At 42.7% G+C, this 26,009-nt stretch overlaps 1 protein-coding gene across 2 annotated transcripts in view; it reads right to left on the reverse strand.

The window, feature by feature from the left end:
- The window catches only part of NEURL1 (neuralized E3 ubiquitin protein ligase 1), a 162,670-nt gene that overhangs the window by 95,871 nt on the left and 40,790 nt on the right, over positions 1 to 26,009 (reverse strand). The window contains exon 3 of one of the 2 annotated variants that reach the window (XM_086616743.1): positions 11,270 to 11,322. The exons of the other annotated variant lie outside the window; for it this stretch is intronic. Coding sequence (XP_086472869.1) covers positions 11,270 to 11,322 — 53 coding nt within the window. The remainder of the gene's footprint in view (positions 1 to 11,269; positions 11,323 to 26,009) is intronic. 2 annotated transcript variants of the gene reach the window in all.

Below are 26,009 nucleotides of genomic sequence, written 5' to 3' on the forward strand. Positions count from 1 at the left end.
CTACGGCACTGTGACCACTAACCCAGGTGCTCGGTTATCCCGGTACAATTCTCTGCAGGCACAGCAGGACAAGGAATTTAAAGACAGGGAAAATCTTTTGGCTGAATATCCACCTCTCGTTTGCGCTCAGTGTAAATGAGACATCAGTTGCGTTCGCTTCGGTGACAGGAGCCGCAGCAGCAAAGGCTGCCTCTCCGCAGGGCAATGAAGACATCAGCGAGGTGTTGTCATGGATGGATGTCAGGACGTGGATCGATTCGGTGAAGGAGACACAACGATAGGAGAGGCGAGGGTCTCACGTCACTGCTTGGGGGCTGCAGGGCAGAGGCAGGTACCTCCTCTCCTTTCGCCCAGTCAAACCCTGCTCACGCGAAGCTGAAGCTGCCACAGACATCCCAGGCTTAACTCTGACCCTGCCAGCACTCGGCGCTTTATCAGAACCTCCCTGCGTGACCATCTGCAGGAGCAGAAGAGGGGAACAGCAGTGCTGGAGAGGGGCAGGACGCTGAGCAATGAGAAGGATTTCCAAGGCAAGGAACCGACCTGACCTCCGGCCAGGTTGCACAGCGTTTTTCCATCAGCATGCAAACGCCCTCACAGGCCCCCACTGGACACTGGGTTTACCTTCAAAGACAGTGACTTAGTGTATGAAGGTATCAGGAAAAACATCAATGCCTCAAAAGTCAAGAGTGCCCCCTCCTCCTTGAATATTTTTGAGATAATATATTGAGAAAACCCTGTGTAACAGTTCAAGGTAGAGTAGACTGGAAATGAGAGATTTCAACATAAGATACGCCTTGCAAGAAAGCATTACATCAGGCTAACCAGCGTTTCTGAGAAGCAGCTTTCAAATGACACAGAAAACTTCTGCCTGCTTTGAGGCAACATCCCCTGGAATCTGCCAAAAGCCCATTCCTGAGGGAAAGTATCATGCTGTGCATGACACGGACTGCACCTTCGAATGCATCCAGTCCTCACCTTCCTTTACATGCTAAATTAACATTAATAGCTTAACCTCGCTGCTGTTTCAGACTCACTCTTCAAGCACAACACATTTCAAAAGAATCTTAGGCCCATCCAAATGTAATGGAAAATGAAGATAAAAGCATCTCACTAGAAGAAATATTATAATTTAAAAAAAAACCAAGGAAATGCTGAATTAGGTTTAACTCACGTAATGAAGCTGACTTTTGCTTTCAGAACGAGCATAAGAACCAGAAAGAGAACAGAAGTTTCTATCTTCAAGCAAAGATTTTCTTTAGTCCCATAAGAATATCTTTATTTTTACACTGAGTGGAGGCACAGCACAACAATAACATGGCAGGACCGAGAAATCTGCTCTTTCAAGCCCAGTTCTACAGCTATTAAATGTTTGGAAACTTCCAACAGTATCATCCCATGTGATATGGCACTACCACAGTCTTTAGCATATTAGTTTTCCACTCAGAGCTACAGGGAATACTGGTACAACATACATACTCTTATATTCTATAGTTTGTTCACACTTAGATAGGCAACATCTGCACTGAAAAATGAAAGTACCAGCTGAAACCATCAGCATTTTTACGGTATTTTCCCTTTAACATGTGACTGTTGAGTAAACACCACATTTGTTTTCACAATATTCCTGTAGGAAGAGGTGATGCCTCTCTGTCTATGCTAGAGAAACACGCTTTTGAGTTTTTTCAAAAAGTTAAAGGAGGATCTTACAAGCAACAGGTTAATTTGCTCTCTCAATCTTCATTCAATGCCCTCTGGAAAGAGCACAGCAGGAGCTCTGTGAAACGAAAGAGGTAAATAAGGCAACCAGAGAGCACCGGCACCAGGGTACAAATGAAGGTTAGATAGACAACTTCCACTCCAGCACCTGTGAGCTTGAGTCTGTAACCTTAACAGTATTCCCTCGGCATAGAGGTGTAACTTCCAAAGATTTTTCTTAGCAGATACAGTGACAGGAGAGGATAACCTCTGTGCTTCCCATCCCACCCTTTCTGGGAAAAGCTTCTCACCTACATGCACTGATGTTTGTAACCAAGCAAAGGCACCGTGTGTTTGCAATGTAAATATTAGCCCAGCAGAGAAACACCTTTTTATTACCCTGTTGAAAGTCCTTCAGAGAGGGTGGTGAAGGGCAGTGAAGACAAAGAAACCTTCTGGGCTGGCAAGACAGGCAAGCAGGACCATGCCACGTGTCCATGGGATGTGTGCCTGGCACCAAGTTTCAGCCTGGGCTTGGAAAGGCTCCTGGGGTCGCAGAGGAAAGTCCCTGATCCTCTTCCAGGATTGGCTCCCCATGCACCCCTCTCATCCCGAAACTTCCCCACCTCCTGCTACAGGGCCATCCTACAGGAAATGGCATTTATTTACAGAACTTACCCTTACAGAGCTGCTTTCACAACCTCTTTTAAGTCAGACTTCAAGGAATCAAAGGAGCTGGAGGTCAAATACTCCAAGGGCAAAACGCACGGCAAGGGTGAATTTTCCAGCCTAGGTGAGATGAATCTTGCAGGTGTAAATACGAAATAAATCATGTAATGCCCGTTACATGCGTTGCCCTTTCCCATTCCCTCTGTTCATCTGTTGCTCACCCTTCTCCAGTCTCCTCCTCTCCCTCACCATCACACTGATGTCTTGTACCTCCTCATCCTAGACTTTTTGTGGCTTTTCAAGTTTTATCTGAAATTTACCCTTCCTCCCTTGTTATATCTTTTAACTCCTTTCTTCTATTACTCAAATTAAAGGACATTTTGCACATAACTCAGTCTCACAAGAGTATCATGAAAGATCACAAGCCAGATGCAGTAGACTGGGGGCAGCTGTTATTGGAATGAGAAATGAGTTCTTGTTCTTCAGCTCAGGAAAACAGGATTTAATCAGTACAAAAATCAGAGCTTTACCTTCACAAAATGCCACTTGCTTTGGACCTACATTATCAAAGGACAAATCAGATGAACATAAAATGCAAATATCATACTGAATAGAGCAATGGTCATGTTCCCCTCCAGCCACCTCTATATCTGACATCCCCATTTCCAGTAAGAAGGATCAGAGTTCAGTAGGACGTGAGACTCATAAAATTACCAAAAGCAGAAAAATGTCTGTATGCCTAGGATCTAAACCCTGCTAATATATTCATCACTACAGCATCTAGACTGTCTCTGACCTACCACAGCTTCTTCTGATCTGCTGCAAACTTTCGCAAACCAAAACAACGTTGCCTCTGCCATTGTGTTCCCTTCCTCCCATACACCATGCCTCCAATCCAAAGGTCTTTTTCACTTCTCTTTCCTCCCTCCCCCATTCTTTGTCTCAGCATCGTCTTCTGTGCCGCCCACACACTTGGACAGTAGAGAGCAGACCAATCTGGCAGGCTCAAATAACAACAAAAAAAAAGGAAAGAAAAAGAAAAAATAAGTTGTTTTCTGGCCTAGAAGACTCCTCTGTAATTTTTTTCTGGAGGAAGCAATCAAATCTCTTTTCCTTTTACCAGGAACCAAAGGGAACAGCGATGGCTCCCCAAGTCTCATGTTCTCACAAATCAGCCCTGACAAAAACAAGGGGGAAAGGCTGGCATTTCTCCCCAACATGCAGGCACCTTTGAAGAGGAACATGAAGCTTATTTTTAACTCTGTCTTCTTCCAGCAGCAAGCACCAGTTAAAAATATCCATTTTTACAAGGTGGGGTTTGATTAGCCAGTTTGCTTTTCTTAAAAAGGGCTGAGGACAAACCCTGCAGCTGGAGGCTGGTTACCCAGCCAGGCAGTTATCGGTACTTCAGGGACTGCTGGGCTGGCTGGGCATGCACCCACATGTGCAGCACCCGAAAGGGGTTTGGGAGGACACAGACCCTCCACATGCAGCACACACCCCCATGGCACCGACACGGCACTGGCAGCGTTTTTCCATCAAGGTCCCAATCCTGCAATCTCATCAGCATATGCAAAAATCCACTCTGGCAAAAAGCATCTACTGACATTAATGGCACACAGCACAGCGATACAGTCCAGGCATGTGGAAATAATCACAAGCCCAGAACCCAGGGTGACTGATTTTTTTCCCATTCAACATACGTTTTACTTAGATGTCTGCTTCTTCCCACCCTTCTTTCTGTCTCCTGAACTATTACTTGTTTTTAGTGGAAAACAGAAAAACATCTTTAATAGGTTAACATCATTGGTTAAATCACACCTATCTGAGAAATACAAAATGGTTAGCCTGGATATAAACAAGAGATGTCATTAAATTCACATATTCCTAATAATGGCTAGAATCTGATCCCAGCACAACTGATCACTGAGCAGATAAAATACATCTGAACTCTATTCAGCATGAGGGTCTAAAAATGTTTGTGATTCCTACACAGAGGTAGAACCAAAGAAGTTGAGTTTCAACAGAGGTATAAATATTGTTTATTAGGATCAAAGTGTATGTTCCACAAGATGATTCAAAAACTCTACGCTGTTCTGTGCAGTTATTTGCTTTCTTAAGGTGACCTGTGAGCCGTACCCCAGGCTAATAAAAATCAGCAATGACACAATTTACAACATCAGCTCAGAGCCTCTCTCCCTCCTTATCAGGTCATCTTAACTCAGCTGTTCTTGTGTCCTGGAGATGTTTTATCTGCACAAAAGCATTTTCACCCATGCAGCTACATGTCAACTACAATGACTTTTGTCACTTTAGCTTTTTGTAGCCATACAGACAAAATGCCCATCTTCAACAGCTTTATCAACACAGTTATAGCAACAGAGACTTCATAATGCAGATACAGTCTTTAACCAGCCTTACACCAAGTATCAAGAAGCTAGACTGCAAAATTTTCACGTGTCTCTCTGGAAGCGGATCAGCCAACACCTCTTTGCCACATTTCTGACCTGTCTGGGCAGAAGGGGACATTTTCACCTGTCTCCTCCTGCCTTGTAACTTCAGGAGCCAATACCAAGACTTTGGTGGCAGTGACATGACCTTGCCCATAGGAGACTGTTGCTCTTCCCAGGGGAATCTCCACTTGACTCTCACCCAGACTTCACCTCCAAGGAGAAAACACAGACAGTTGATGCTCAGTGCTCCCCCAACTTCAACCAGATCATCAAATTGCACTGTGACTCACTTCTAATTCCCATATAGGGTACTCAGTCCACTGACATTTCCAAGACCTCATTCCATGTCTGACCGTGGTCTCACTCCCACTTCAGAGACTATTTCCCCTGCAGCAGCAGAGTGTGTTTGGAGGACAGAAGAGAAGAATGTTTTTCATTAATATAGAGTAGCTTAGAAACACAAATCGTTTTCTGTCCATCTAGATAAAGATAGGAACATTAGACATGGGCATGAAAACATTAATAACTCTGCATGTTCAGCGTTAGCAGGACAGGTTTGTACATTACATGGACATGGTGTTATTTCAGATGATGGTACTTTTAACAGTTAGAAGTCTATTTAAGATCCATGTTTTAGGAGTTTGTGATCTTCCCAGACATAAATTTTTGCTTCAAGACAAACCCCAGTATCACCTGTCAAGGCAGAGGTTTATTCAAGAGAATATGTATGAGATGTGGGCAAGTCATACTACAGTGACCCCAGCAACTCCACTATGAATCAGTTGCTTTTGTTGGGAAGGGTGGGAAGCCGTCTGTCCCTGGATGCTTAGAGACCAGAGTTTCCTTGCTAGCCACTCCTTCTGGGTGTGGTTCAGGCAAACCTAAAGATCAGTAGCTTGTACTTCTTTCCCTACAACCCTACTGTACATTGCTGATGCCATTTAGCTACCTGCTGCTTTGCAAGTCCATGAAACACCTAACAGTCTGACCTCAAAACTCAGGTGACACAGAACAGTATCTTTATTGAAACTTTATTTCACCTTCTATCAAACAGAAGCAGTGTCTCCATCACACAGCTAGGATGGACACTTACCTGGCTAAAACCAGTCCAAGACAATACTTGTTGGGATTTAGACAACTTGAGTTGACAAAGGAGACTTGGAAGACATTGACATTTGAGTGGGAGAGTTGCGTAAAGATGCACAAAAATATTTAAAGGAGATGGGCACAATAAAGAGGAAAGACGTTTTTGCTGGCTCATGAAAATGAAACATATGCAGGGCTTAATCTGCCACCACTGAAATCAATAAGAATTTTGCCAATGAAGCAAAACAAAAGCAGAAATGGAAACAACATCTGACATTTGCTATGTTAGACTCATACAAATTGCTGTAGTTAGTAGCCTATGAGACAAATAAATAATATACCATAGGCAGTGGATGATTTTAAACTTCCATTTTCACAGCATGAGGGTCTCATAATCTGGAGAGTTTTAAAGCTTGTAATGGCTGCTTATGCTGAGTCATATTTAGAAAGAGATTTTCCATTTTGATAGTCATGCTAAATCTATAAAGACACTAAACAAAAGAACATGTGAGAGGAAAAAAGATAAAAATACAACCTAAGGATTAAGATGCATGCTCAACGATAGAAAAGAATTTGGATAAAATTTGTCATTAATAATTTATTGTTCAAGTAGCCCTCATAAACTTAAGTTCTTGGAACATAAAAGGCAAAATATTTCTGTAAATTATTAATATTTGGGAACTGATCATATAAACCATAGAGGCCAACTCCTTATCCAATATAAATGAAAGCATCTGGCCTTGTATCTTTAAGATCATAATGAGATGGCGGCTGAGCAGTCACTATGGAAAGCATAGTATTCAGAAATTAGTATCTCTCTGGGCATAGAGCACATAACGAAGATAACAAGGCAGAACAGAAAAACAGGACTTGGACTATCATGTCAAAACCCAGGGATACTCAGCAGATTAGTCACACAGGCAGCAGACCTGCACCAGGACACAGCAGAAAAACACTGTGAGGAACTGGAGACCAACCTATGCAGCAGTCCCAAAGCTAGAAGGGGAACAAGAAATAAAAGAAGAAATAAAGGAGGTGGGAGGGATGACACGTTTCAGAAAGCTCTCAGTTACCATTCAGTTGGCAAACAAGGAGGTAATATTTTATAAAGAGCTCGGCAAGAGGGGCACAAACCTTTTTCCCAGCCAGACTGGCAAACATTAAACCCCTGAAAGTGTGGCAGATGCTTGGAAATGTGGTGTCCCACTCCAAGTGCTTTAAAAAGCAGAGATTTTGCTCAATGCATTTTAAGCACACAGACTCCTACTGAGCAAAACTTTGTGTATTTTTATTCCAAAACAACCTGAGTGTGAGCTAGTCTGTACCTCGTGGGTTTTTTCAGCCTTTCACATCTCGTGGCTGGCAGCAATGGTGGTCTGTTTGGCACAAGCCCCGAGACATAGAAAGTGCAAGGTGCATCACTCCAAGGGCTGCAGTTTTGCAGATGCATTGGGAACACCTAATGACTGCAGAAGGAAAGCACCTGTAGAAATCCTCATCTCTCTCACCATCAGGTATTTCAGCAGCCCTCAGAGACAGAGCTGAGAAGATACTCAGCAGCGTACTAGTCGTTAAACATACCTATTCCATTAGTATTCATAGCTTGATTTAGAAGCATTTCAAAACTGAGAATTGCAAGGCTGTACATTGATTGACATCCTTAAAAATTATCTGCTATATTGTCACTGATAGGTCACTTATTGGGAGAGTTTAGCTGAAGCTAGAGGCTGGACAGGCACCACTTGCACTTGGCATGGTGGCTGACTGAAACATTACCACAGTGGTAACCTCATGGCAAAAGATCACACTGCTGAGATGTGAAGAAATCACCCTGTGCCTAGCAAAAACTCAGCATATCACCATCAGTAATGAACACGGGTAAACGAAGCTCCCGCCTCAGTCAGGAGCATGGAGTCTGCCCTGCGGCCCCTCTCCTGGGCATCTGCAGGAGGGAGGCAGCTGCTGATCGGTCTCTGCCAATGGCAGGGACAACTACTTCCCCAGCCAGGAGGAGGAAAACAAGCTTCGAAACAAAGAAAATATTTTTAAAAAACCCTTGTAAAGACAAATATTGACCGATCAGGATAGCAGGACAGATGTCTCACCTTTCCCCCCAAAAGTCACTTGTTCAGATGCTGCCGGTGAAATGCCACTGAAGGGTCGTTATCCACATGGCAGTTACACCATCACAGCAGAGTCCCTACAGAGTCATCAAGATTGAATGGATCGCAAAAACCTAATTACACTGCTAATTTGTCCACAACTGAACGATTAAAATTCCTGTTTGACAGACTCATACTGCTACTAACACACTGTCCTTGCAGGTGCCCCTAACGTATACATTAGCCAAGGTCTTCAGGTTCTTCAGCCAGATCATCTCCCACTAACCTCAAACAACCTTTGGGTAAGCAGCAGAGCATTACCAGGCCACCACAACTAGATCCAGGTCTAGCATTTCAGGGCAGTCAAACCCGAGATTAGGTCCCATTCTGGGAACTGTGGTTTTTAGAGACATTTCCGTAATTTACAGCCCTCAGGATGCAACAGGCTCCAGCATCATCGTTTTCTAAACACTATCTGCATAGCAGATGTTTTGTGTGTGTGTGCACTATTCCTCAAGCCCCTGCCATCTGTTTTTTACCTAGTAAATAAGGTGTTCAGGATTTTTATTTAAAAGAATAAAACATGGAGGTTTTGTCTTCAAAAGAAGAAAATGTGAGAGTTCTTCAGATATTCTCTATACTCTTGCAAAACCTTGTTAGAAATTTCTGAAAAAAAATTGAAGTAAGTGGAATGATTTCCTTTTAGTCACATATGAAAATTACAGGGTAGGGCTGTAAGAGGGTGAATTGGCAGCACGCACAATGGAGCCTGACACCACCTGGCTTTCTTCCCCTTTTTTAAATAAGCGAAGAGTAATATGAACAGGCACCACAGAGACAGAGAGCTCCAGCACTGTGTGAGGTGTGGAGGAGGAACAGTAATGCTGGATGAATGCTGATATCCAAACAAGGCCAGCAAGAGCCAGGGGTGTCACAGAGGGGTCAGATCCCGAGTCATTTCAGGACTGCAGACTGCCATCCCCGACCAGCGGTGTGTCAGATCCTACATGAGATGGGAGAGGCAACCAGCACCAGATCCACAGAACCAGGACCACTGTGCTCAAGAGCTGCCGTTCTTCTGCCCCTCCTCCCACAAGGGACGCAAGGCAAGCAACAGACAACATTTTAATGGACCATCACTGGTGATGGACCAGCTGGGACACTTGGTAAGTTTTCCTCATTACCAGCCCCAGAGAAACGGCAATCAATGCAAATCTGATGTGGTTTAAGTTCAGTATCTTTTCTGATTACTGTGTGTACAGGAGGCTTCCCTGCTGCAGCAAGTTCTTTTGCTATTTCTTCATATTCAAATATTATTTCTAGCATTAAATTTAAAATAATTGCTTTAAACCTACTTTAAAGTTAAAAGATGCAAAAATCAAACAGCATGAATGCCTCTGCTCATTGCCTGAGCCTCACAACATGGCTACAATATCACAGTTCTCCCTCAACCATACCTTAGACATCTGCAATGCTCTGAAACACTAATGGCAAATATAAACTCACCATGCGTGGAAATAAGTTGTACTCACTACTGATAAATGCACAGACAAGCAAAAATGTGCTAATAGGAATGACTGGAGAAAGTATATTTCCCATCCCAAACCAGAGAGCTACAATCATCCAACCAGTAAGTGAAGGCACTATGATGAAGAGATCTGTCACATGCCAGGGAGGTGAGCAGTGAATCAAAACTCATTATTAACAGGTCAGAAATAATTGTTCAATCAGGAGCAGACAAACTTTAGATAACAAATATACACGTGGACATCCCAGATTTACCAAGGGCAATTAAGGAACAGGGAATGGGACAACAAACTGTTCACTGCACCCAGTGCACCCAGTTTGAGGTGACGTTGCAGCTTACAGGGACCCTTCCCACATTTCCCAGGCCTCCTTCTATGGGTAACCTTCTGTATAACCACTGCCAGCCTGGGCTTCTCTACTCATGCTCTCAGCAAAGTGGCAATTTCAAGAGTGATTTTTCTTGCTTTAATGTGAAAATGAAACTGAATGAAAAGCAAAACCTCTTTTCCCAAGGTCACCCACGCAGCAGATTTAGTCAGCACATGCTATCTTCAGCATCCGGAAGGACTCTGGAGTATGACTGACTGTCAACGGCAATGAAATCTTGAAAAAAAAAAAAAAACCCACAGCTGTAACCTTTGGTAAGAGTAACAGGGTTTGCTCCATGCCCAGTCCATAGAGGGTAACGTCCACTGCACCGTGTTGAACTACAACTCACTCCTTTCACTGTGTTTACACCATCATCTGTTTGCAAAACATGACTAATGCACTTTCTTGCTTTGAGGCTTCAGAACAAAATGTCTCTTACAGGACAGAACCTGCTCTGGTGGTTGACAGAGTCAGACCAAGGCTGTGGATGGAGACTGGGCTATCACTGGTCATTCATCGCTCCTCTGTCCATGTGGAGCAGAGTGCCCTCACGTGCCCACCTTCCTCCTGTCCCCAAACCAGCCTCTGCTCATCCCTCTGTGGCTCTGAGGATGAGATGGAGATGCACGAGGTCAACCCTACCACTGGTCTACTCAAACGGGAGCCAAGGAGAAGCCATGGAAATAAAGGCTTTCTCCTCCAAACATGAGGATGAGTGGCAGCAGGTCAGCAACCACTGCCACAGCACTTGCTGCTCCATACACATTGCCTCTTCTCTCTGAGTCGAAGGCCTTTTCCCATTTGTGAAGCAGAGTACTGTTTGCCAAGTTATAAAAAAAGAGACAAGGAAACTCAGTGCACCTCTAAATCGTTGTATTATGCAGTGTGGGTGTGAGTTGCGTTGCTCAATGCCCCAGCCTGCTCTGTGCTCATAGGCAGCACTCTGCCACAGCTCGATAAATAAGTAATAGCAAAACAGATCCCTCACTCAGCTGCCCATCAATAGAGGGAGGGTGCTGTAAACTGCACCAGAGCATCTCCCAAGGGCCCACACCTGTCAGAGATGCTTGGAAGGACAACACATAGATAAAAGTTTTCCTGGCTCAAAATAGTGAGAAGAGCAAGTTATTCTGCTCAGATCACAAGCAATCAGTTTGCTCTGTTTGAGCACAATGACTTTGTAACACCCCACTGGATCTCTTGCAAAATGCAAGGAAGTCTTCCAGGCATCATGAGACAGAAAATTATTGATTTGAGGGGGGGAGATCATTAAGAAAAAAAAATCCAAAGTATAAAAAACGAGGGGCAACACAGATCTGTTTCCATCCAATTTGCATACGCTACAGCTGCTGCTTCTGCAACTACATGCAGATGAAATGGACAGGTAATGACAGCCAAGACAACTCTTCATCTCTGCCCTCCATCCTCTAGAAGGTTTGTAGGACAAATCACAAGTTAGGTGACTTCTCCCACAGAGAGAGAAAAGGAGCCATATAGATTTGTGGGAAACAGCACATGGGATACGCAGAGCCCTGAGCAAGGAGAGGAAGGGAAATGTTCAGAAGTCCTCATAATCCTTGTGTTAAGCCAGGGATGCAGGGGGCTTCCAAAATACAAAATGAAAGGGTAGGATCTTCATGGGAAGGCTATAGAGACACATAACTGCTGTATACGCAATGCATTTGGTCTACAGAGGGAAAATGTGCAACACTGGTATGTAACAAACATCAAATAGGTATTAGCAGGATTAAGACCCTTCCTTTCACTGTCAGCATTGCTGCAATCTGACACCTCAGACGTTTGGAAGGAGCCTGAGAGACAGTAAGCTTTCACTCTGCAATGCAGAGGAGCATTTGCAAGCAGAGACCGCAGGAAATATCCAGTTGCCTGAGTGGAGGATGCAGAAAGTCCAGCACAATGATGCCTCCTACTCTCAGCACTTCCCAGCCCATCAATATTCTATCTAGCTCAAACATCTCTCACATGGCCTCATTCAGGTTTCCTAAATAGACACTAGCATAAAACCACATGAGTAATTCTTGCTTTGAACAGTCCCTGGACAACACTGCATGACAGCATCACACCACACCGAGCCTATTTCCAGACGCACACCCCTGGCTTGAGTTCTTTCTCCCTGCAAACAGGGTAGGGAGTTCAGTGATGTTCATAAACAGATCACCCAGAAGTGATGAAAACACAGAAGCTCAGCACAGCCTTTCACTCCTTCTGTTGCCAGTGAGAGGTGGTCATGCTGCCCAAAACAGTTATGTGGTGGAAACTAAGTGACCATGGAAACACTATGGGAAGACCTGGGATGAAGGGCAGGCTGTAGAGTGATGCCCTGGTGTGTGTGCCCAGGCGACCAGCCTCTCCTTGTGCATCAAATCCTAAGGGTGCCGAATCCTACCAACCAGTGCACTTAGATGAGGCATTTAAAAGCTCATTGCAGGGGAGGTAAAAACAAACAAACAAAAACAAAAAAAAAAACACAACAAAAAACAACAAGCAAACTAAACAGAGCATTTTTACTTTGCTTTTAAGGTAAGTGAGTTTAGTGGCTGATCTCTGGGATGTTACTCCCTGTGCTGCTGCAGTGGGTACCTCCATCACAGGTAGCCCCAGAGCCTCTAGTCCAGGAGCTTCGTTTGGGAAATGAATAGTGAGAAGTTAGAGGTGCAGAACGGAGAGATATGGCACTGATGGAAAACATCTTTCCTATTTCTACAACTAGAATAGACCTAGGCCGTCCTCTGAACCATGAGCTATTTCTCACACTTTCATACAACTGAGAACATGTGCCAGAGATAAAAACAGCCATTTGTTTTGCTAGATCCCATACGTGCTAGATGTTTTACAGCTTAAAGAGACCAAGATACTCATTACCTTACAAATATACACATGCTTCTGCAGCTGGAAGTAATTAAGACAAAAAAAATCTACAGTTATCACAGCAAACATACAGCTTTAGTTTAGCTTCATCCTAAATTTGTTCACTATTGCTTACAGCATCTGCCTTGAGACAAACAGGGCTGCAGAGGAAAAACTAGACATAAATATATAGGAGACTATCTGATCCAGCCCAAGCAGAAATTCAATTTTTCCAATGTTATGTCAGTCCTTCAAAGCCTTCAACATACCTGCACATTTATCAAGTGAGCTGAGACCCCAAGCAGGATATGAGCAGTAAACTTCTTCAAAGAGATTCTACTGATAAATTGTAAATTCTCACTAAAGGTGAGAATGTGAACAGCATCAGTTCTTGATCATGCAAAAGGCTTTCAACAGTCTGGATGATACAGAATGGATTGCTTTGGTTTCCAGATTGATTCTGAGCTTTAAGATAGGAATATGAAATCTGGGCATCGTTGGTTATGCTGCTGGAATGGCCTGGACAATCCCCAAGCCCATTTGTAAGAAGGATAATCAAAGGGAATTCAAGAAGTGTTTAACCTCTGGGTCAGGAATCTAAACTCCGTTGGATTTTTGGAATTAAGTGGGTATTAATCAAAGAAAGTTTCAAAGCATTCTACTTAAAAATCCTTTATTCCATCAGATCATTGAGATTTTATTTTTACTCTTAACTATGTCCTGTATCAGTACCTTTCCTGAGCAGGCAAAACTGAAAGAAGGTGGAGGGGGACGGGACAGACACAAAACTAAAAACTCTTAAAAAAATCCAGCAGAACCTGAAAGACTTTTAGTTTACATGCCTTAAAACAGAAAAGACAATACAATAGGATGGCCAGCCCTTCCTCAAGCTATCTTTAACACAAGTCTGTGGGGACATGTTGCAGTAAAGCACAGCAGACACTTTCACTTCGCTTTAGACTAACAGACCTTTCAGGAAATTTTATCACTTCATTTCAGCAGCAGCTTGCACAAATGGTCTTCAACATTCAATTATTTCCCTTTTCAGAATTAGAAAAACATATTACCAGCACTGTCACAAAGAAAAATCAAGAGGTAGGCTCTCAGACTCCTGACCACTCTTAGAGTGGCTGGACATACCAGTCCCCTGATGTATCTTCAAGCCGAGGATTTTTAAAGTTTCCTATTATGTCAAGGTGACACATGAGCATTTTGTTGTATTATTCCATAAAAACAAAACCCATCATCTCCAATCAGATCAAGGCACCCTCCATTTCAGAGATGACTTGCCCATTTTAACAAAGGGATCCCATAAAGTTGCTGTCCCCAGGCCCACTGGACTACGCGCTGGGGTGAACGTGGAGGGGGAGGCAGTGAACACTACTTCTTTTTGCCATTACACAAATGTCCAGTAACAACAATGGCTAAAAGGCTGAGAACTTAAATGACTTAGCGTCTAAGTGAATTCACTGGAAATACTTCCAATTTTTTTTCCTAGTAGATAGCCTGAAGATAGGCAGAGACTGGAAAGTGCGTTCAAGATGCTGACTCTGATGCTGCTGTCTATTTATGCCAGTACAATTTCCAAATCAAAATACTAAAGCAAACGATCTTCTCCAGGGAGAAAGTGTTTGAATGCAGTGATGGGACCAATTTAAGAACATAGATACAACTGAAATGTTTTTGTTATGTCAAGGCTCCAGCCACCTCTAGCAGAGATGAGTTGCGATTCACAGAAAGGAGATGTCCCCACTAGAGACAAGAATGAAAAATTAATTCCCTTTTCTCCAATAGTGGACTGGTGAAATTTAGGAGAGTGTCTTTCCCAGGGAGAAAGTATTTTTAAAAGCAGCAGTAACATTCTCCAAGCCAGTTGCATACAGAAGACAGTGTCTCTGCAGCTCTTCTGCACAAATAACTACTTTTCTCTTGTACTTGGTTCCAAATTAGGTTTCAAGTGCTTCCCTACTTCATAACAGTGAGTGAAACAGTATGTGTGAATGACTTGAGGAAGCAAAACATAGCAGGTTCACTGGATGCCGCAACATATGAGGATTTTCCATTTGCTTCTTACAAGTTTTGCATGCAAAAATGTATTATTATACTATTTACATTTCAGCAACATCTTGGACTGAAGCAGGATGAAGGCATCATTTTGCCAGGCTCTGTACATAGTTACAGGTAGACAACCCCCATTCCTTTGGGCCCAGCTCTATAGCTGAAGCTGCGTTACAGGACAGCACTGGCCCACACGACCCAGCCCATTCCAGAGCGTGCAGGGGCACTCCTAAGCTATGCAGTGGTTTACTGACTCCGTGTGTAAAGCAATGTTTTGGGTTACACCGTGCAAACAGCTTTATATTGTTATCTTGCATGGGTAAATAAGACACCATGGCAGCCTAGCAACTTAACTGCAACAGAATTTAGGTTCAGAAGTAAATTAATAATTGTGGTTTTAAGAACCGTTTTCCTTTCCCCACTTGCCATCTAGATTTTATCATGACCAGAAAACATGACTCAAAAGAGCTGGGTTCTGTTTCCAGTGCTGGCAATGATTTTCTGACCTTGAGTGTCTGTCCGCTTCTAGTTTCTAAATTTACAAAATAGAGATGATAAATTTCCTCCACTTTGGACAGATTTGGGGATCTTCAAATGACAAGTGCTATATAAAAGAGTATAAGTTCCTGCCAGCATACTGCTTAATAGATGGCCCCTTAGACAGCAAAGGAGGAGCAGGCAGAGTAAGCAGTGCCTAAGCAAATCATACACCCTCTTCATAGAAGAACAAAGGAGAACTTATCTTGTAGATGAAGTCAAAGCCCTGGGCAAGAGGGAAACGACTTCTTTATCTACTCCAGCCTTTTCTACCCCAAAGTTTTGACAAGTGGAGATCCATCAGTAAATATTTTGTTGAGAGTTATTGATTGCTACTGTGTTATCACTGATGCCCTGGCTCAGCACAGCCCTCATATTTTCTCCACTGTCATTCTGAAATTAAGACAGCGACCAGTTTGCCAGTAAGTCGTCTCTGCAACCAAGTCTTCAGCACTTTTCAACAACACTGATTTAAAACTGCTGTATCTACAGCAGAACAAAGTCTGTGCTTGTGCTATAAATGAAAGGAGGCTGTAAACTGAAGCTGGACGCAAGGCTTTAAATTACATGTAAATTCTCACCAAGGTTATAAAACGGCCACTTGAATATGAAACAGAGATAGTGAACGAATCCTGGAATAGGCTTTTAAAGAGAGAGGAATTCAGGCCAAATGGAAACACACTAAGTATAATTTATAATCGGCAATGTGTAAAAAGCTATCCAAATCATGGAGCTCAAAATGAGAATAAACAGTGATCTTCCAATAGGGATAGTACAGATAAGCTAAGTATCTGCTAAAAGGCTGAACTTTGAGTAACCCTTGTTGAATCAGTTAGTAACACCCAAAGTCACCACTACACTTCACTAATGGCCAAAGAGGACTGTAGCAAAAATAGTTCATACTTCAGTACAGCTAAACTGGAATTCAGTACCTGTCACCACGTACAACAGAAAATGATCGTTGCTGTGCAGTAAATTATGTAAAAAACAGACATGCAAGCCACTTCTGCCTACGATGAGCACGACTGATCCTGCAAGATAACCAATTTGCCTGACAAGATGGAAGAATGCCTGCTGCCAGAAAACTACTGCAATGAAGAACAAACAAGTGAACAAAAAAAAAGATGAGCCTCGCTCTGAGCACACATCATGTATTCATCCCCATCTTGATCTGCACAGGCATCAGCAGAGGTCAGCATGATCACTGTGAAATGCATCAGGTGTAAAGACCTGGGAGAGCACTGCCCACAACAGAAAACAGTAGAGAATGCCTCTTTAAAGTATTTTTATACACTTCCAGAGTATTGTCAAAGTTGTTAAGGCTCCTTGATGGATCACTTCACCACTCACTGGTGAAAATAAAAATCAAGCACGAAGCAAAGCTATTCAGGTATCACAAGGAAGAGTGCAAGGAGGCTCTCGGAGCACTGTTGGACTGCAGTGAAGAGAACAGCCTGAGTGGTTGGAGAAATGCAGTCCACAGGTGGAGCTGGGAGCCTCCAGGTAGAGGGTAAATTGTTTGACCATCATGGTTATTTTCAGAGCGATTACTGCCTTTCAGCAGTTATTTTATTTCAGAGGACACAGGTCCTGTGTCCTTAGCCTAGGACAGGTTTACTTTTTAACCAAATAGACCCTTAAAACAGTCATAAAGTGACAGCTTTAATACGGAAACCCTTCCTCCACACCCAAGTCTTCTCCAGACCTCCAGGAACAGGAACCATCATCCGGCACTTTATACCTTCCTGAGTCAAACATTCACTGAGTGTTAATGACAACATCTGACCATCAAGCAGTCATTATGTCCACCACGGGAATAAGGAAACGTGCAAACACATTAGAAATATGACGATGTATCATGCTGGCATCAATCACCTCTCACCAAAGAGACCAGTCAGCACTGCAGAGAACAAACCACCCAGGGCAAGAGGGCTCTTGCTGAGGTTTGTCACTCCACATTGCTCTTTCCTAAGACATCCAGCAGAAAACAAAAGGTGAAGGCTAGACCATCGAAGATACACGAGGTCACACAACTGCCCACTGCAATCACTAAGCATAGCAGCAGAACTTGGCCAGCTCAACAAGTATCTTGAGCGTCCCTTGCCAGGTACTTGAGTTTCCAGCAGAGATGCTGCAGTTTCTTCCAAAAATGTTGCCTTCTTAAACAAACTGGACAGATTGTTGTGGAGATGCTAAGAGAATGTCAATCTGCTAAATGTCAGAAAGATTTTGACTAAACTAGGAAGAAAAATAGTCAGGAATTGCAGCTACATAATTAGCAATGAATCTTTAATGCTACATGTTTGGATAGCGAGGCTGATTTAGAATCAATTGCTGAAGTGGAGCAGACAAGAGGTCAGATTCAGATCTTCTTTACATCAGTGGAAATGCAGAGTAGCTCCACTGAAGCCAAAAGAGTTCGGAATGCTGCAACAATCCCATGCCTTACAGTTTGTTAAAAGCTAATTTCATGCAAATACTGCCTTATTTTTTTTTCTTAATCATCTTTTTACCTACTTAGGAAAAGCACCCGAGACCACGAAGACTGAGCCTCCTCAAAGGCAGGGGCTGAGTCAGAAACATGTTCGGGGTGACCAAACTTCAAGCCAACTGTTTCAACATCTGAAAGCTCAGACCCCAGACTCCTTTCCGTCATGTGGTCTCTTTTTTTAAGTTTCCTTGATGAAAGATATCAAACAGAGGAAAATATCTTCAGAGGGCAGTTTGTTCCTGCTTGAATGATTGAACCACAGAACTGGACTTCCATGGCAGACACTGCACTTCTGGCAGGCTGTTAGGACACAATTAAGGAGGCAGCTCTTTTGAAATGCACGTTTCTTTAAAATCACAAAAGAGCAAGCAAATCACAATCTGTATCTGGAAGTTATTTTGTGAATGGACACAGCTTACATTTTACACATTGTTCATATATAATCTGTAGAAGAGGGTCGGTAGTTGACCAACACCAAGATGTTGAACATCTTCCAGCCTAAAAGTGCTTTCAATGTCCCAGCTGCTTTATCAATTGCATCTTGAGTCACAAGGACTAAGTGAGGGTGGTGCACATCACCATAGAAAAGCTGCTGTGTTTAATTAGACTAAATGTTACCTTCTCCCCCTTAAAGTTCTTCCTACTAGCAACCCTAGTCTCTGCCATCACCATCTTTTACAAAGGAAGCAAGGCCAGAAATTTTTGCCTCCTTTCTCATGTCAGGAAGGGTCTTTGTACAACTGATGAGCAAGAGTGGTAAAGGAATTAAAAATAAACCAGAAAACATGGAAATAAAGCTAATACCAGTCATTTTGGACACATAAAAGATGTATTACAAAAACATATCACATACAGTCTCAGACCCTTTCATAATCTCCTCTTGATGACTTTAACATGATAGTCTTGGATGAGTCAGTGGGAGATTTGCCCAAGTAAAAACCTCAGGATTGCACCCTCCAAAGTTATCTTCACCAAAATCCAGAGAATTTAGCAGTCTGGATGTGCTCCCACAATGCATTTTGTGTCATTTCAAAGACGAATTTTGGCTTACCAAAATTCTTTGGCTAGTTAAATCAAGGACAAAAACAATGGTGTCTACCAAACTGAAAGGAAAACAATAATCTCCAAGCCGTTTGTCTTTACAGCAATTTCAGTGGGTATGCTACAAATGGGAAGGTGGCATATGGCATTCATACATGGCCTTCATCATTCCTCATAGCAGTTAATAAGACAGGCTTGAAAGGAATGTTTGAGATGCAGACTTTGATGGGTGAGTATGGTACAAGGAGATGAGGAAGAGGGTACTGAAGGGCACTGAAGAAGGAAAGCAATGGGATGGAGCTTGGGGCTTGGGTTTTGACTTCTAACCAGGGCATATTTTATTAAGCATGAAATAACAGACAATAACAATTTCTAAAGAATCACTACTGGCTTGCTCAAGGAATATCAACAAAGGCAAGTGCGGGTGGAAACATCCCAGCTTCCAAGTCAGTATTTCAGACTGTTTACAGAGTTGGCGTATGTTCCCTGTTCCAGGATGAAATATTTTGTCCAAGGTCACAAAAAGTCTAGGACAGGGCTGGGAAGTGATGGCAAGTGTCAGACCACCATCCCACCTCCTGACCACTCTCCTTCACCACACTATTCACAACCCAACCATGTGGAAAAACCTTCCTCTGCAACTGCACAGAGCAGATGCATCAGTGAAAGGAGTGTTTCTCCCTGGGGAAAGGTAGAGGAGCTGCAAAATACTCCTTGTACCAGGTCAGCTCACACCATTGAGCTTTTCCCATACTATATCTCAGTCATCCCTCACCTCACCCTGCCAACTCTTTTTATTTTTGCCCACTCTTTTACCATCCTCTCATATGCGTTACTGCTAGGAAGGGCACTCAGCGTTTCTGTAACACCCAGACTCCAAGGACCTAAAACCACACTGGACCACTGAGCTGCACTCAGCAGAAGGTCTCGCTGTACGGCAATGCTGACCATGGCTTTTCAAGAGTAGCATGGAGAGTTTCTTGAAGCAAAGCAGCTCATGGAGCCGGTGACAGAAGTTGAGGCCACCTGGCCCAGAGCTGTGCCTAATATCACAAAGGGGATTTTACCCAGGCTGTCCTTAAGAGGATTAGGGAATCATCTACTTGCAGAAAACAACAGTCGCATCTGCTACTCCAGTGCAAGTCGCTCTTATCTGCTCTTGCAAAGCTCATTTCTCCTCGGTCCTGACTTCTTCTGCAACGTAATGCAGATGCTCAAAAAGGACGGGAGGTTGGATGCAGGTGGAGGATGAGCACTAGATCGGGTGTATTTGGCGCTCAGCAATTAGCTTCATCCATCACACAATACTTTAAACAGCACCGCTCAGAGCAAATAAACAGATAGGCCTGATTTTCAGAGGCTGGATAGTCACAGCAGGCTGGATATCACTGAGCAGTCAAACTCCTGAGGCTTCAGAGAGGATTTAAGAGGACTGCAAGTCAAAACTTGTTAAAATTTGATCAATTATTTAGCAGTATAAATGAGTTAAACTTTAAAGCTCAGCTCTCAAGTGATATCCCAAATACAGTTCCTATATCAGAGACAGAAAAATCTTCCTTGCGGCAGGCATACAGAGGGATAAAAGGGTACCAAACTGGTACATCTAAAAGGAAGAGGAAAGGAATACAAATTCACTAAGGCAAGACCTAAAACCTGCCTACTTTTCTTAGCTTCTTGAACACTAAGGTACTCGCCAACCACCCACCTTGATCCTTCCTCTTCTCCAATGGCAAGAGATAAGATCAGCAAGGTATCTATCTATAAATTACTTTTATGGATTTTTACAGCTAGGAGCTTTTTCACTTTTTAGATTTTTACAACTAGAGTTGCAATTTAGATTTCAGCTATGGCTTCATAAAAGAAATCCAGGATTGCCCATTTGACCTCTAAGCAAATCAATCCTAATCCTATAATATAATACACTTCGACAAGATTGAACACCCTTTCACCCCTGAGGTGGTCCCACCAGGTCAGGATTAAACCACCACACTTGCTCATCTCAATAGTGTCACTGAAGTGTACCTGTTGCATGGATTAACGATAGACTTTCTCTGCCAGGACTTGGACTGTCATTGTCAGTGGAACCAGACGGGATGTACAGTGTGTGCAGGGACAGATGTGAGGAAGCAGGGACAGAGAGAGCTGCAGCAGATACAGGACACAGGCACGGTAAGGAGCTGGATCTGGTCGATGTTGTCTGACTTGTTACTAAAATCTCCCTCAAAACAGGTTTCTCCTGCAGTAAAACCATTCCCAATGCTTATCTATCCCAACCGCTAGAAGTTTTTTCCAAAATATTTGGCTAAGATTTTCCACCAAAGGTGGGTGCCTCTTCCCTTCTGCTGAAGGACAAGGGATTGCTCTGCACTTTTTCACAGCTTTCTCCAAGGAAGACTTCACCTCCCTTCATCTCCTCAAAGAAAATTAATCCACTTCTTTCTATAATTTTCTTGTTGGAAATGGCTCCACTGCCTCATTGCTATTGTTCATCTCCACTGAGCTCTATTAAGTGTTCCCACATCCTTCTCGAAGCGTGCTGGCCAAAACTGGACATGTTATCCTAGCTCAGACCCCACCACTGAGAGGAACAGCTGCCCCAGCCCAGCTCTGTGGCTTCTGTCAATTCCCTTGAGAATAAAATTTAATTCTTTGCAGCAGGATAACACCACTTCTCACTGAGTTTGACTCCCAGATCCCCATTGCACTAATCATAGAATGGTTTGGGTTGGAAGGGACCTTAAAGACCATCTAGTTCCAACCCCCCTGCCATGGGCAGGAACACCTTCCACTAGATCAGGTTGCTTAAAGTCTCATCCAACCTGGCCTTGAACACTTCCAGGGATGGGGCATCCACAGCTCCTCTGGGCAACTTGTTCCAGTGTTTCACCACCCTCGTTGTAAAAAATTTCTTCCTTAGATCTTATCAAAATTTACACTCTTTAGCCATCTGCATCCACAAATTCTTCTTTCCAAGAACACCACTGTGCTGTTGTGTCTCCTGAGTCACATCTGCCAATTCCAAATTACTTCTCAAATTTTATCATTAAGATCATTTTGAGTTTCAAGCAAGTAAAGCACTTCCAGGTCTGGTCCACTGGTATAACAGATACCATACTCACCTTTCTGCAGATTTCACTCAAATGAACTGACTCCTTTCAAACAACAGTATGAACTTAAGCCTGCCTCAGACATTAAGCCACTAAAAAAACCCACTCAGGCAGGCATTTTCCAGATAATCTTCTTTCCAAATATAGCTATTGATACGGTTGTTAATTATCAGTTTTTAATGTCACTTTAAAAAAATAAGTTTCCCCAAAAAATAACCTCATTAAAATCTCCAGCAGTCATACCTCATATCTTTGTTATAGAGCTTAGCTGTTCGGACGGAGATCAATATCACAGGCACAGGGGTGCTGCAGGCACTTCATCGATTGAGATTTTTCTCGGGCCAATTCATTGCTTTTAAAATGATTTATTGCACCTCAAATAAGAACAAATATTCCTTTAACGTCACTCTAGACACCAATTCTAAAGGCAAAGGCTGCCCTTAGCTGCTTTCCTAGATAACCACTAATGAAAAAGGAGAAGCCGCTTGGACTGAATGGGGTCCAGATTCTGAGCAAAGTTTCATAAAGGAATTACTGTGCTAGGTTAAGTCATTGATCCAGTTAAAGGATTGAAGACATAGGCTCATAACCAGTTACTTAACTAATTACCCCCCAGCAAGTCAGCCACACTAATTGGTGATGTCCAAGCTCTCAGCCTCCTGAAACGTGCAGTAAAATGCTATAGCTTCCCTCATCACAGAGGTGAATCTATTCCTGAAGGAAGGTTTGTTGGCAATATTCATTTCAGAAGCATCACCGCATCAAATGCCTGCCCTAAGTGGCATCTTAATTATCACACAAAGGATAATCAATACAGAGAGATCGTGACAAGTAGGCTACTTCACCAAATAACTCAAATATTTCAAGACTCTCCAGAAGAGGCAAAACAAAGGAGCTTTACTGGCTATTTCTTCTTACCAGCTGTTTCAGAGCTACCCCGACACTGTCAGATGCACCATTGCAGTTTTTGCACTTCTTGTGCAGCAGTGAGGAAAGAACAAGCCAAGCGCTTGGCTCCTCAAATCCGCAGTGAGGATCTTGGATGCTGTCAGCTTGGGAAGTCATTCGGGGAGAAGACAGAGCAAATACTTTTGCAGCAGAGGTCCCAGTAAGGACAACAGGGAGGGTCTCACTGGAGATGGGTGCCTGGCTGGCAGCTGCTTGGGGAACGCAGAGCCATAGCAGCGAGGGTCTGACCCTGCAATGCCATCAGCGACCAGCTCCTGTCCACGTCTCATAAGACCCAAGTGTTTAATTGGAGCTAAGCTGTAATTTGAACGCTCACCTTCTGAGATCTCCAGTAAGGGGAGAAATGCCACATCAGATCTTATCTTCACACAGAAAGGGGAGTTAAAAGAATAAAAATAGTAGCAGCCAGGTGCTCCTGTTCCTCAACTTGATTGCATTTGGCATGTGAAATATAGAAAGTTCAAAACAGTAATTACAGAATAATGCGTATGATAAAAAGACCCAACTCATGAAAATGAAAGCAATTATAAGAAAAATTAGCTGGGAAAGAGAATTAATGGAAAAATATGATGGATGATGGAGATATTTTACCAGATGTCAGAAAAGTGACAATTAAAGAAAGTCTGCTCAGAAAAAGAGAGACTTGCTGCATAAAATAAATGAAATCAGCCAAGATCGAAAGTTATATGAAAAAGTGTGTGAAAGGAATTTGATAGTTATTAAATAATTTAATAGTCAGGAATTGTTTTAAAAGCTGATGGAGAATAGTGCACATTCCATCAGTCAAGTTCATTAATACATGTAAGTAGCTGAGCTGGCAGGAAGAAATGAGCAGCCGTGAGGATATTCACAATGTTTTCCAGTAACTACACTCTACGGAACAGAGGTCTCTGTCTTTGGGAGGAAGTTAGCCGCAGTATCCATAGGATCACTTGAGGGACAGATGCATGTCCAGTCACATCACCATAAGAGGGCCACAGCACATTAAATGAAATGGGAGAACACACTAATTAGGAAATGTAATCACTTGGAAAAATTAATAAATAAGCAAGAGGCACTAGGAAGGGTGACAGAGGACAGCAGAGGGGGAAGGGAAACATGCTATTTGAAGAATATTAACAAGAGATAATGAAAAGTAAATTTGCTATGGGTGTGAAAGAGGTCAGCATGAAAAACAGAATTATTGCAGAGGACTGGGATGATTACATGATAATTTGGACTATTACAGTTTCTATGACCATGTATGATATATGATGATTACACCTGAAATACTATATGCTCCATACAGCAATGTCTAGTCCATTCTTACGAGTGGAAGATCTGTAAGGTAAGAACATTTATTTAATAAGTAGAATTATTTCTGAAGTCAACTGAGGCAGTCTAATTCTATATCATCCAACTAACAGTCTCCCACCCAAGATAAAGTTCTGTTGGGTCACACATCGTATTTCAGATTCCACAGTCCTGGGATTAAAGACAGATATTTTCCAATACAGTGAATATTTTAGCTTTTCACTGGTCTTTGCTCTTGAAATTTACAGAAACACCAGTTAGAAGACAGCATTGCTATAATTTGAATTCACAAGCTATCAAGCTGAAGCGCCGTTCTCTGGCTGCACTCTAATTGCCATGCAGAAAACATTTCAGGGTGCAGATTTAAATATTAACAGCCTTTTAAAGAGTATTCAAACAATTAAATATTTACAAGCAAGCAATGATTTTAAAGTGTATTATACAATATTAAAAGACAAAATTCAGAGCCCTGTTGGAGAGAGATGCCTGTCACAGAAGGAAACCTGGCTTTAGCTCGTAAGCAGTAACTTCACCTCGTCTCCTCTTTAAGGTTTAATGTAATGAACACAGGGCCAACCGAACTGCCACGTTAACTGAGCAACATCTACTGTTCACAAATCTACTTAGCACACCTTTAACTTGAATGCAGATAAGGTTGGATATCCAAAAGACGCTCTTCTCGACAATATCTATACAAACTTCCCACTATTCACCCATCCTGTATGACCACCCTTGATCAAAAGAGAACTCTGGGACGAAACATTAACAGATCACTTCTCTGCCTTTTAAATGAATGCCTGCTATCCTGAAAGTACAACATAACTTGAGGTCACCTGGGTAAACTCCAGAGACACATCCACTAGGAAGCTGTTGAGAAACAAACTCCTTTCACAGACTGTTACCATTCTCCACTTGATCATGATGGAGTTCAGTGTTAAGCACTGACTGTATCTCAGCATCTGCTGTTACTCTGAAGAATGGGCAGCAAAGGAGAACAAGTGACTATGGCTACTTGTATGCTTAATTTTCAGTGAAAATGACAGCAATTACTGTGTGTTAGATCAAAAGGATAAAAATACATACAAGAATGGGAACCATCTGCAGATAGTCAGACCACTGCCTGCTGCAGCCATCAGATAATCACAGAAGTAGGAAATAAGAGAGGAAAAAACTCTAGCAAATCCACACCAGTCACTGAAGAGAGCAAAATATCTGTATTAGATAAGAATCAACAGAAGCAAATCCTATATCAGAAAGGCTCCTACTTAGAGCAGCATCCCATTTCTGTAGGGAAGCAAACACACTGGGCTTAATTTAGGAACACATGAAATTTCGAAGAAAGTTTCTTCCCCACTAATTTTTGGTTGGGAAAGATGCCCAGCAGAGCTTATGGCCCAGACATCCAATAACTATGCAGACAAAAACAAAGCCAGGCAGCCCTCACTCACATTATCTAAATGGGTCTAGAATTAATTAGGACAGCACCCATTTTCCTTATATTTAGTGAAATGCACAAATGAAACATTTTGATCTGATTGCAAAGAATAGTGGTATCTACCTAGTTAATCCCTTCTTCCCTGCACAGAAGGAACTCTACAGCTGTGCCCTATCTTGGCTGAATTCAGTGGCAAAATTTTCACTGATTTGCACGAGACCAGGAGTGGATCTTCCCACACTGTGGGTCTGGAACGGAGGAGCCCAATCAGAGCATGGACTGCTCTTTCAAAGTAGCATGAGCAAC

The sequence above is a fragment of the Tauraco erythrolophus genome, chromosome 9 (genome assembly GCF_009769465.1).
Source record: "Tauraco erythrolophus isolate bTauEry1 chromosome 9, bTauEry1.pri, whole genome shotgun sequence".
In the NCBI taxonomy this organism is placed as follows: domain Eukaryota; kingdom Metazoa; phylum Chordata; class Aves; order Musophagiformes; family Musophagidae; genus Tauraco; species Tauraco erythrolophus.